At 41.7% G+C, this 13,117-nt stretch overlaps 1 protein-coding gene across 2 annotated transcripts in view; it reads left to right on the forward strand.

Annotated features, from left to right (window-relative positions):
• The window catches only part of larp4b (La ribonucleoprotein 4B), a 39,287-nt gene extending 28,676 nt beyond the window's left edge, over positions 1-10,611 (forward strand). Inside the window, exons 7-17 of one of the 2 annotated variants that reach the window (XM_037682425.1) lie at positions 399-502; positions 2,605-2,715; positions 2,865-2,918; positions 3,614-3,820; positions 4,890-4,996; positions 5,133-5,396; positions 6,424-6,469; positions 6,680-6,850; positions 7,005-7,186; positions 7,285-7,396; positions 10,268-10,611. In XM_037682425.1, the coding sequence (XP_037538353.1) occupies positions 399-502; positions 2,605-2,715; positions 2,865-2,918; positions 3,614-3,820; positions 4,890-4,996; positions 5,133-5,396; positions 6,424-6,469; positions 6,680-6,850; positions 7,005-7,186; positions 7,285-7,396; positions 10,268-10,600 (1,691 nt within the window). In that variant the 3' untranslated portion in view covers positions 10,601-10,611. The remainder of the gene's footprint in view (positions 1-398; positions 503-2,604; positions 2,716-2,864; positions 2,919-3,613; positions 3,821-4,889; positions 4,997-5,132; positions 5,397-6,423; positions 6,470-6,679; positions 6,851-7,004; positions 7,187-7,284; positions 7,397-10,267) is intronic. The other variant, XM_037682426.1, reaches the window with a different exon arrangement.
• Positions 10,612-13,117: the final 2,506 nt, after the last annotated feature.

Genomic DNA, 13,117 nt, shown 5'->3' on the forward strand with positions numbered 1-13,117 from the left:
TTTGAATCTTCCCATTTTGACTAGATTTTAAATATTTGAAAATCACTTAAAGTATCAAAAGTAACACAAACGACGTAGCTGCTTCGCAGAGGAGCTAAAGGTCCCAAACGTCTCTTCTGTGGACGTCGCCATTGTTGGACATTTTTCAGTCACTTCAGCTGTTTCCATAGTAATTGGCAGCTGTTCACAAATTTACTAACATTTTTAATTTATTTAAAGACACAATCATTATTTATATGTCGGACAAATTGTGCAGATTTTGTTTACGACCATATGAATTATTTTTACCGGTTTTCATGACTTTGCATTGAGTTTGTAATTACCGGTACCGAAGTAATTGTTTTGCTTCTTTCAGTAGCTGCTAATGTCTGAAACTCGTTTCTTGCGACTTCCTCCAGCTTTGCCTTTGGTCCAAGTGGATGAGAAGGGGGAGAAGGTGCGACCCAATCAGAACCGATGTATCGTGATCCTCCGAGAGGTTCCAGAGAGCACACCCATAGAGGTCGGTGGCAGCACACCATGTGACGACTGTAGACACGGAACAATCCTGAACCGTTTTCCTCTCGTTATAAACAAACAAGAACTAGGTGTTCTCTTGTTCTGTGGTTCTGCTCCACACCCAGAACATAAACTGATCTCTTTATGGTTCGGTTTCATGGTCCACATTTATCCATACCATTACCTACACTTTGGCTTCCCACATGCTTAATTTGCCTTTTGAACAGTTCACCAGAACAAACCAGACAAATTCACAAGTTCTGTTAAAACGTTTTGTCACTGCAACACTAACTAAAGTCCTGCTGACAGGGCTATTCAACTGGCGGCCCAGGAGCTAAATCAGGCCCACGGATGAGCTCAGTTCTGCCCACCAGTAGGTTCATTTTTAAATAAAACTTCATTTGAACCATAAAACAAACTTACTTAATGACAATAACTGCTGGATGTCTGGCCCCTGAGCTCTTGACTTTCAGTAACGGTGGGCCCCTGAGCAATTTAGTATTTTTTATTTTTTTTTTTGAGCAATTTAGTTGAAAAGCCCTGTGCTAGAACATTTCTGTATGGTTGACTCTACGGAAGCATAATATCGGATGTTTGGCCGATATGTTAAAACTTATTTGGCCGATAACTGATGTAGATATTTTTAATATACGTTCCTTTGTCAGAACATCGCCCTCTTATTTAGGCTTATTTGCAACAAAAATTGTGCAACAGCTGTCAGAGCTGGTGACATATATTCAGTAACAGACATATGCATAGCATATTAACTTATATTAAATGAAAAGTGTTAAATGTTATTTATTAGCATTAGTCACCTGCGATGCTGTCTCACTTGTGGAGGCTTGTTCCAGGTTCCTATAGCTGCAGTGCAGGATCCTCTGCTCTCCTGTGCATGAAGGACAACCTTTTTAAGTTCAAAGTTTTTGTCTATCCATTGTGCCGTAAGACCAATCATGCTAACAGGGCTAACACTTGATGTCCAGATGTCTGTGGTAAAACTCACCCAAGTGCTATCGGCTGTTAGCTTCTCAATGACGTCGGAAATGACGGCACGATGTAGCGAGACTCATCGCAGTCCAAAAATCTTCTGAATCCAATATCCTAAACAAAAAAAAATAAATAAAACTTCCACACTGCCGACATTTTGACTTCTTCCTCTCCGCCATGATCAGATCAGGTAGGTGCACGTGGCGTCATCACGTTGTGCACCACAGTGTGGCGCTGCAGGCGTCCTTGTCACTGGGTTGTCGTACAAAAACAGTGTATTTTATACTGGTGAGTTATTTTGATGGAATGGCTGATGTCCGATATTTAACTTTAACGCTAATATTGGCCGATACCATCGTGCATCTCTAGTTGACTCAGAGCTGAAGTGTGTGGGAGCTGCACATTTATAAATTTTAACCATATAACATGTTTACAGAAAGTTATGGTGACATCCATTAATGTTACTTTAACTAGAGGGCCAACCTTTACACAATTTTTTATTTTTAATCCTACAGAGAATATAGAAATTACATTACAATAAAATGAGTAATTTAGGTATAATTAGATTTTTCCACAGTCTAAACTTTTTTTTTTTTTTTTTTTTTGTTCCTTCAAAATAAAGGGGCGGTCAACGACAGTTTTTCCTTCAGTTTATTAGTCTCATATTTACAATACAACCATAAGCATGTAGACAACTTTGTAGTTTTATTTTTAGATTTCCTGCTAAAGCACTTAATAAAAAACAAGACTCATAAATACTGAGGTTAATCACATGTGGTTCTTCTTATTAGTCAAGTTGTTTTGGGTTGCCAAGTTTTCACTTTTAATTAGCAGAATAATAAAAATGGTTAAAAGCAACAATTTTCTGTTGAATTTGTTGCGAGTTCAGTTTATTGTTGCACAAACTACACCTTAGATGTAAATTTAGATTCAACGTCAAAGAACCTTCAGGAATTTTAAATGTGGAACATTTTAGTCATATTTTGAGTTTAACAATTTTAATAAATGGAGCCAGTTTTTACTAGTTTTACTTCCATTTTGATGTCTCGTAATGTATTTATTCATTTTTTAGAAAAGCTTGCAGTGCCTCGCACACGAAAACGACGTTTTGTTTTGCAGGAAGTTGAAGCCCTGTTCAAAGGAGACAACTTACCCAAGTTTATCAACTGTGAATTCGCCTACAACGACAACTGGTTCATCACCTTTGAATCAGAAGCAGACGCACAGCAGGTAAGACCTTCGTTAAACAAGAACATTTAACTTCAATTACTCTGAAGTGGTTTCTTTCCACCACGCAGGTATATTTGGAGACTTATCTTGAACTTGTTTCAAATCGGAGTTCTCTAAAGCTGATTAGTTTTACTTTTGTTTTTCTAAAGGCATATCAGTATCTCCGAGAGGAAGTGAAGACTTTCCAAGGGAAACCAATAAAGGTAAATAGTATAAAACATATTTAAGTCTCTGGTTTTATTTAGTTTTTTTTTAGAAAAAGCAATGTATTAATAGAAACATACCAAAACTTAATATATTACTTATATTTTTGGTTTGAAGTTCACCTTCCACCTAATTGTTGCTTTGCTTAATTTTTATATTTTTTAATTTTAGTATTTTTTACAATTTTACTTGTCTGCTCCTCTGTTGTTGTTGAGGACCATGTTGGATCTTGTTTTGTTGCCATGTTTTCAAAAATTGATTCTGAAGCCATCGCTCGCGTTTACCTATTTATTGTTTGTGAGTACTGTGAAAAGTATTTAATGTAGTTCAATGCAGCCAACTTTAAACTCCGTTTCATACGCACCAGTTTAATCACTTTTAATCCATTTGAATCAGTTAACTTCAGATTTTAATCCAAGTGAACACAGCTAATTTTAATCCTATTTGACCTTGATTTATACAGGTAACCTGACTGAGTCACGACGGCTCATTTTCAAGAGAAACCTGTTTTAGACCAAATATTTAAAAATAATTTTGTTTCAGTTCAGTCCAGTTTGAATAAATATTGACTTTTTAAATAAAACTTTGTGGCCTTTTTTTTTTTTTTTTTGATACTTGCACCAATTCACATTTTTCTGGACCATAAATGTGCTCGAGTGTTTCTCTACATTTTCCCGCTCTGCTCTCCCATCAGGCGAGGATCAAGGCGAAGGCAATCGCAATCAACACTTTCATGCCAAAGAACGGTTACCGGCCGGTGGAGGTGAACCTGTACGCTCAGCAGCGCTACACGTCGTACTACATCCCACAAGTTTACAGCCCCCAGCAGCAGTTCCCTTTGTACAGCCTGATCACGCCGCAGGCCTGGTCCACCACTCACAGCTTCATCGATCCAACGCTGGTGAGATCCAGGCTCTGCTCTCTCTGTTTCATGGTTTCAAACAAAGGTGGAAACAAGTGGAATGTTCAAAATCACAAATTTTATTCAAAATAAAAGCCTCAAGCGAAATGCAGAATTTTGGATCTGACGCATACTATGCTACTGTATTTTTTGGACTATAAGGTGCATTAAGCGAAACAAAACGGATAAGTCCAACTTTATTCAACTCATTCACAATAACTCAACATTGTTCAGTTGTGCCACATAAAATCCGTTTGAGGTCAGTAAGCACAACCAGAATTAACCTCCTAGGACCTGACATCCACATACGCGAGAGTTCGGGGTCTTAGGAGGTTAATACATAAGGTGCACTGTCGATTTTTGAGAAAATTAAAAGATTTTAAATGCATCTTATAGTCCAAAAAATATGGTAACACGGATGCAGAGATTAAAAAATAAAATGCAACATTGGCAGATATATTATTTTTTTGCAAATGTTTTCTCTTCTGTTGCCCCTGCGCTGAACAGCTTCACATCATCCCAACACATAAACATAAACATTTTACAATAATTTTGACCTGGATTTGTGTCATAATCAAAATGTTTTTAACTGTTAAATCACTTTAAACTGGTCTAATTTCATAGGATTTTGGTTTGTAGTTCTTTACGTTCTAATTTTGATTTTATTCAATTATTTTCTTTGAAAACTTTTCCTTCCAGGGATGAATGAAGTGTTTATTCTGTTTGAAAACGACAAGTTTGAATACACGTTTATTTTTAGATTTTCATAACTACAGCAATAACAAAGCAATCAAATAAAGTTATTAACAATTTAATTTGACTAAATATTTATATTGAGTCCAGTTTTGTTAAACTTAATAAATCCAGGTCAATAAATCTAGTAAATTTATGTTCAACACAGTATTATACCCACATTTCTATAATTTTTTTGATTTACTACATTATTTATTTTTTGAGTCCAAAAGAAGACTTTGGTTATTAATACGTTCCTGTCCTGCCGCTGATTCTCATCAGTGTTTAATGTAAAAGCATCCTGTTCTCTTTGACATTAAATATCTTTATTTTCCAGGTTCCTCCATTTCATAATAACCAGTTCATCAATGGATTTACTACATCCCATAGTTTCAAACCAGCAACATCGCCCCTCACAGTCAGACACTTCTCACCCAGAAACAGGTTTGTTTCTCAGCTGAAGGATCCCAGTAATCATAGAGTCTTATAATAAGTTTGTAAAATGAACTCGAGAACCGTCATGCATCATTTAGACTGCAGTTTATTCTTCAGTTCACACCAAATACTCTTTTCTCCTCAGAAATCACAGTAAGTCTCACCTGAGGCCGACCATCCCCACATCAGACCGCAGTACTGGGCTCCTGGAGAGTCCCAACCTCTTCCCCACCTTTCCCAGTGAGAGGCTCAACGGGGTTCGTAGCAGCCCGCAAGCACGAGTCCCCACCAGTCAGCCCAGAGCTAGATTACCCTCCACCACAACCTTCCCTCGCAGAGATGCCGTGGGCACCGGGCGCGTGACGGACCCCTCAACGCCTGACTACTTCCTGGGAGTTGGTCGAGGAAGGTACGGTGGCATTCGGTCTAGGTTTTAACACGATAACACTCCTTGTACCTGTTCTGTGTTACTGCATTTCCTAAAACAAAGAGAGTGAGAGAGTCTATGAAAGGGTGAATACATTTAGATTGGACCTGTCGCGATAAACGATAAATAAACACACGATAAATGAAAATTATCGACCTCATTTTCATTTATCGGCTTTATCGTTTCTTCGTGTCTCTCTTTCTACTGAAGACACTGGATGATGAAAGGTTCAACTCCGGTGCTCTTCACTGACCCCTCCCTTTCTCTTTTCTCTTTAAAATCTGTTTTAACGATCCAAAATCATGTTTTTGGATCGTTAAAAGCAGCTAAACTGAGAAGCTAAGCTACAAGCTAAGCTAACAGGCCGACCTCAGGAAAAAACCTCCGTCTTGTCAAAGCTCCACAATTCACGGTTGAAACTCGTGCCTTTGTGTAAAAAGTTGTTTTTCTCTGCAAAAGGAAGCCGAGAACTTGTTTGCTGATTTTTTTTTTAATTAAAAGCTTTGTGTGAAAAATGCTACGCTAAAGAGCTCAAACCACACCGAGCGTCCGCCATTTTGAGAACCAAAAAAAGGAAGGAGAGACAGCTCATGTCACGTCAAGAGGCCTCCCTCCCATTTTTCTTAAAGAGACACGCTGCTCGCTCCCTCACTATCCATCCTTTGGTTCAGTCTTATACTGCCTTCAGGTGGTCAAAAAAGGTACTGCATTCAAAACAATTTAACCAATATTTCTTCTTAAATTTGACAATAATTACTAATCACTGTCAAATTTCGAACAATATTATCGTTTATCGCAATAATTTCTCAAGACAGTTAATCACCCAGCAAAATTTGTTAATGTGACGAGCCTAGTTTAGATCTTAATTTTTTTACATTCTAATTCTCTAAAAGAATCACCGAGACTCATAAATGTACAGTAAGAGCTCGGAGCTGCTTACGGTCTACGGTGAAGTCACGGTTTACTACGGTAGGGATGTTTGTAAATTCAGATGTTCTTTGTCTTAAAGGAAAAATGTTTCTGCTTCTAGGAAAAAGAGGGATGAAAAGTTTACAGTAAGTACCGTTTTGGTCTTAAGTTCATCCATTTTGTATAAAGTGTGAAACGATCATCAGGATGACCTTCTTGTTAATGTCGTCATGATGATTGTTGTGAACTGCTGCCAGACGTCTCGTCTGCCATTTTGGATGACAGACGAGTTCGTTGCTTTTCTTTAATCATCTTCTCTGAGTTTAGTGCTGACTTTGTTTGTTGCTGCCACACAGAGAGCGACTCCTCAGTCGCCTCCTCCTCCCCCCAAACCCCCGTCTCCGAACTTTGAGCTCGGCCTCTCCAGCTTCCCTCCACTTCCAGGAGCAGCAGGCCAGCTCAAAACCGACGGCGTGTTTGAAAACCGACTGGCCAGCAAGGAGGCGGCCGGAACCATCAAGGAACTGGTAAACACTGACGGCAGCATCAAGTTATTTCATTTATTTCAAGCACGTACATTAATGAGTGTTCAGTGTATTTCCTGTCAGATACAGCGGTTTAAACCAAACTCTTGAGTTGGATTTTGTACCGTAGTTTATTATGAACCGGGTTGTGTTTCAGAATGCGAGCGCCGATTCCAGCAGCAGCGGAGCTCTGTCCCCAGTGGGTCCCAAAGAGCCTCTCCGGTCCTCCACCTCTCCACTGACCCCAAGCTTCCAACCCTCGCCAACAACCACGACCTCGGTCCCGGCTCCGAGCCCGGCTCCCAGCTCGCCTCACAGCCCCGCCCCCTCTGTCTCTGTGTAAGAGCAACACTGTGATTTTAACCTTCTGCAGTCTTTTCCAGGGAGATCAAATGTCTTTATCAGGTGTTTTGATGTCCTCTCTGTTGAATTTTCAGGGAGGTGAAGGCGACGGAGGTCAAGCCAAAGGAGGTGCAGCAATCTGTGGAGCGAGTTCCCGGCACTCTGTCCACCGCGAGCAAATCAGTGCAGGTCAATGGAGCTGCAACGGTACGTTCTGAACTGACCTCTCTGCTCCCCTCCTTCACCTCACACCTGCATTAATCTGTGTCGCCTCTCAGACCCCTCGATCACCAACAGATCGATGAGTCATGAGCTGAAGTGAGCAAATTAATTGAATCAGAATCCTTCGCCGTGTCATATTGATTTTTAACAACTCAATTTATCACGCTTCCTGCAAGTTGTATTACAGCCCACACAAATACTAGTCTCTCAAGGTTTGTTTTAAATCTAAACATTGTGCTTTACTTTGACCCAACACAAAGAAAACTTTTCTCCATTACGAGAAACTAATTTAGTTCTTGTGAAACTCAGTCAGCTTTAATTTTAACAAGAAAAATCACAGAGGTTTGAACCTGCAGGTAACTTTTGCAGGTCTAGATATATATACAGGTCCTTCTCAAAAAATTAGCATATTGTGATAAAGGTCATTATTTTCCATAATGTAATGATAAAAATTAAACTTTCATATATTTCAGATTCATTGCACACCAACTGAAATATTTCAGGTCTTTAATTGTTTTAATACAGATGATTATGGCATACAGCTCATGAAAATCCAAAATGCCTGTCCCAAAAAATTAGCATATCATGAAAAGGTTCTCTAAACAAGCTATTAACCTAACCATCTGAATCAACGACGTAACTCTAAACACCTGCAAAAGATTCCTGAGGCTTTTAAAAACTCCCAGCCTTGATCATTACTCAAAACCGCAATCATGGGTAAGACTGCCGACCTGACTGCTGTCCAGAAGGCCATCATTGACACCCTCAAGCAAGAGGGTAAGACACAGAAAGAAATTGCTGAACCAATAGGCTGTTCCCAGAGTGCTGTATCAAGGCACCTCAGTGGGAAGTCTGTGGGAAGGGAAAAGTGTGGCAGAAAACGCTGCACAACGAGAAGAGGTGACCGGACCCTGAGGAGGATTGTGGAGAAGGGCCGATTCCAGACCTTGGGGGACCTGCGGAAGCAGTGGACTGAGTCTGGAGTAGAAACATCCAGAGCCACTGTGCACAGGCGTGTGCAGGAAATGGGCTACAGGTGCCGCATTCCCCAGGTCAAGCCACTTTTGAACCAGAAACAGCGGCAGAAGCGCCTGACCTGGGCTACAGAGAAGCAGCACTGGACTGTTGCTCAGTGGTCCAAAGTACTTTTTTCGGATGAAAGCAAATTTTGCATGTCATTCGGAAATCAAGGTGCCAGAGTCTGGAGGAAGACTGGGGAGAAGGAAATGCCAAAATGCCAGAAGTCCAGTGTGAAGCACCCACAGTCAGTGATGGTCTGGGGTGCCATGTCAGCTGCTGGTGTTGGTCCACTGTGTTTTATCAAGGGCAGGGTCAATGCAGCTAGCTATCAGGAGATTTTGGAGCACTTCATGCTTCCATCTGCTGAAAAACTTTATGGAGATGAAGATTTCATTTTTCAGCACAACCTGGCACCTGCTCACAGTGCCAAAACCACTGGTAAATGGTTTACTGACCATGGTATTACTGTGCTCAACTGGCCTGCCAACTCTCCTGACCTGAACCCCATAGAGAACCTGTGGGATATTGTGAAGAGAAAGTTGAGAGACACAAGACCCAACACTCTGGATGAGCTTAAGGCCGCTATCGAAGCATCCTGGGCCTCCATAACACCTCAGCAGTGCCACAGGCTGATTGCCTCCATGCCACGCCGCATTGAAGCAGTCATTCATGCAAAAGGATTCCCGACCAAGTATTGAGTGCATAACTGAACATGATTATTTGAAGGTTGGCGTTTTTTGTATTAAAAACACTTGTCTTTCATTGGTGGGATGAAAAATGCTAATTTTTTGGGACAGGCATTTTGGGTTTTCATGAGCTGTATGCCATAATCATCAGTATTAAAACAATTAAAGACCTGAAATATTTCAGTTGGTGTGCAATGAATCTGAAATATATGAAAGTTTCATTTTTATCATTACATTATGGAAAATAATGACCTTTATCACAATATGCTAATTTTTTGAGAAGGACCTATATATATATATATATATATATATATATAGTTGGTAGACGGTCTTTCTTTGTTCAGACCGTTGTTAAAAACTGTTCGTGTGCCCTAAATCAAATCTGACCGTTGCCTGAGCTGTTGAATCTGAAAGTATCTCCATCAATCCAGCAAAGTTAAGTCAGGACCTCTGGACGGTTTATTGTTGTTGAAACATTTTGTCTTTCATCCAAAAGACTTCATCAGTCGGAGGAGTTGCAACAAACTCAGTCTTATAAATAGCACCTTCAAATGGTGTGTCAACCAGTTTGATGGTGCTCAGATGGTTCCTGGGGTCCGCCCTCTCCCCCACCGACTTGTTTGAGGCAGCCATGGCCAGAGTGGTTCAAAACATCCTGACTCCTGCTCAATAATCCAGGTAGAAAAATCCAACAAAGTTAATCCGAACAAAAAGAAACCGTTCAGGACCTGACTTAACTTTGTTGGATTGTTCCACCTGGATTATTGCGCATGAATCCGGATATGCCTTGTTGAGATTAAATTTATGACTGAGATGAGTTGCTCAAACCTCTGTTATTATTTTATTGAGTGTTAGTTAAAAATTCCTACCTTCCTGTGCAGAACCCGCTACACTGGAGCCTCCCCAGTAACAAGCATGGTTTGTTATTCTGTCTCAAGTTATTGGAGGTTTCTGTTTGTTTACCACAAAACAACAACAAAAATCTCCCCCCACTCCATAAAATTAGTGTTTTTTTGTACAAGGTTATGAATTAAGTTCTTGTTTGGCAATTACAAACAGATTCAGTTTTTGAGATGTTTGCCAAGTACGTTTGATAAAAAAAGAAAACTTTGTGTCCAGAAGGTTTTTACGTCCTAATTATTTTTTATAGGAGCTGAGGAAGCCCTCCTACGCCGAGATCTGCCAGCGAGTGAAGGACACCCCCACGTTACAGCATTCACCGATCCCCAAGGAAGCCAAGCCAACCTGCGGTGCCGTCACAGCCGAGGACAGGAAGTGCACTGACCCCTCCACCCCTGCGGGGGAGGCCAAGGCCAGAGAGACATACCACTCCTCCTCCAAACCCGGCTCTGTATCTGGCACCCCGGGCAGACCCCTAAAGGAGGCCCGGAGGCCGGCGGGGAGGTGGGCCTCCCCGCCCCCTCACCAAGGGAAAGCCCCTATCAAAGATCCCCACCACACCCCACCCAAGTCCCCGCAGTAGGGTGGCTTCCTGCCCCCCCCGTGAGTCCTCCACCTCCCCCCCACTACGCTCCTGGATGTGTAGAAAAAAGGAAAACGAGTCAGGGCTACTGAACACTCACATCCCAGAACCACCAGTCGGCAACAAAGCAGAGAGGACGCCTTCTTTTCTGGATCAGGGCTTGCAGACAAAAAGCACTTTACTGTGCATGTAGAGCACCGTTTCTGTCTTTGCTTTTGAAGTCTTATTTTACTTTATTTTTAATTTTCTCTCTCCTTCAGTGCAGTCAAAGCGGCACATTCGACACTGAAAGATTTATTTAATTTTTTTTTTCTGCCCAAACGGCCTTGTGGGATTAAACGAGTCTTGTGTGTGAGGCAGCAGGGCATTGTTAGAAGAAACCCCCAAAGGATGATGGGAAAGGGCGCATAGAAACAGACTCCATCTTGTCTGGTTGCCATGACGATGCCTTTGTTCGTGTGCAGAGTGGCACTGTTGTGCAACTTTATGTAGCGTAATTATGGGTCATTACTTCTAGATGTTTTCAGAGATGCACATTTGTGCAGATTGTTTAAACCTTGTCAGAAGGAAACTCTGATGCTCTAGTTTGACGTGGCCTACATTTTTAAAATATAATTTACACTAATTTGTACATTTTTCTTCCACAACGTTCGCTTTGTTTGCAGGCTTTTTTTGACTCTTGGTTCAGTTACAAGTGTCGTCTTTCTCCCTTCATTGTTTCTGTAAAGACTGACCTCCCTGTGCTTGTTTTTAATTATTTTTCCTCTCATTAACATTAACTAACCAAGAATTGATTGTGTGTTAACCAGTGATGTGAGGTCTGCTGTTTTTAGCGACGGACAGGAAAGACCGATGTCTCCAGCTAAATCTTTTCTGAACGCATCAGGAATCGTTTGCTGGATGTGTCAAAAGACTTTTGTCCCTGTTCCAGTTGTGAGGAAACAAAAATGTCCCGGTGTTTTGGTTTGGTTTCTAGAAAGAAACCGAGCAGCAGGGAGATGCAGTGACAGGAAGTGGGATGCAGTGACAGGAAGTGGGATGCAGTGACAGGAAGTGGGATGCAGTGACAGGAAGTGGGATGCAGTGACAGGAAGTGGGAGGCAGTGACAGGAAGTGGGATGCAAGGCAGGTTTGAGGCTGACGTAGCTGCGGTGAGTTGCTTTAAATCACTGGTGGGGAGAAAATGCTGCGAGCAAGAAGTAAGAAACAAACACTAGTTTACCGGCGTCGCTCTCATTCTGGATATTAGCCGAAGCGAAAGAGACTCGTCGAGGAATATAGAAGGATCATGAGCGCACAGTGGCTCTGTGGTTCCAACAGTGCGCCGTTTCCAGTTCTGTCACAGATTTGGTTCATAGATGTGAAACCCTGCGCTCAGTTGCTGCAGCTCATGAAGCGCGTGTGTGGAAGGATTTGGGTTTACAACCACGGGAGAGTTTGATGATCCTGCATGAAGGGGGAACCGAGCCGAAGCCTTTCTTTGTTTCTGCAGAGACCCGTGAACATCGGACACATCCAGCTGCTTCTAGTTTAACGGATCATTATTATTGATAATTCTTTTGTTGTTGTGTTTGAAGCAGTTGGTGCTTGTACAGGAGGGTTAGAGTTTAGTGAGGATTTTTTATTTGTACATTTGATGAATCCAGAAAGTGAAAAAAGTTGAACAGACCTGGAGTACGTAGGTTAAAAATGACCCCATGAAGGTTTGAGAGGGTTTTTGTTGGAATGTAAAAGAAGAGGGAAGAGTTTGAGCATTTCACAAACTAACGTGCACGAGCAGGAGGGACGTCTTCTTCCGTGGCGTCGAGTCTTCACGGCTCGTTTTCCTGTCGGTTCGGTCGGCGACGACTCGTTTGTTCCTCCTGAGCGTGAATCTCTTCCGTACCAGCCGGGACCGATTGACCGGCGCTCACGGCGTTTCTCTTCTCCTCCGTCGTTTCCGGCGACGAAACAAAAAGCACAGAGTTCGAGGACGTGGCGCTCAGATTTAAGCTCACCTGGGAAGCTTCGACTCCAGCGTGAAGACGAAGTGGAAGGACTTGTTCAGTCTGATGGTCCGGTTCATGGATCCGTCGTCTGTAGCAGCCGCTCCGACAGATTTTTACAAGTTTTATTGACGAATTGTTAAACACTAATAACATGTTGGATAAATGAGTTGTGTAGAAAGATTCCTTCCTGCGCTGAGGTGAATCCTCAACAGCTGTCACGAGAAGATGAGACACCCTAAAGAAACCGCTGAACCACTGTACACGCGATGCCCTTCACACCACGGGGACTTCGCTTGTCTCGCTCAAGTCTTCCTGCAACAAAAAGCATTCTGGGTAATCCCACATTTAAAAAGGGAAAACGTCATTTTTTAAGAAAACTCGAATCATCCGGTCAGAGCTGCTTTGATTTGGACGCTAAAGTTTTTTTTTTTTTGAAGGACTGAGATGCACTGGGATGGTTTGATTTATTTTTCTTGGTGGAAATGGTAAAAGATAAAAAAAGCACCATATCTACTTATTTATAAGAGTG

The sequence above is a fragment of the Nematolebias whitei genome, chromosome 9 (assembly GCF_014905685.2).
Source record: "Nematolebias whitei isolate Nwh7 chromosome 9, NemWhi1, whole genome shotgun sequence".
In the NCBI taxonomy this organism is placed as follows: Eukaryota; Metazoa; Chordata; class Actinopteri; order Cyprinodontiformes; family Rivulidae; genus Nematolebias; species Nematolebias whitei.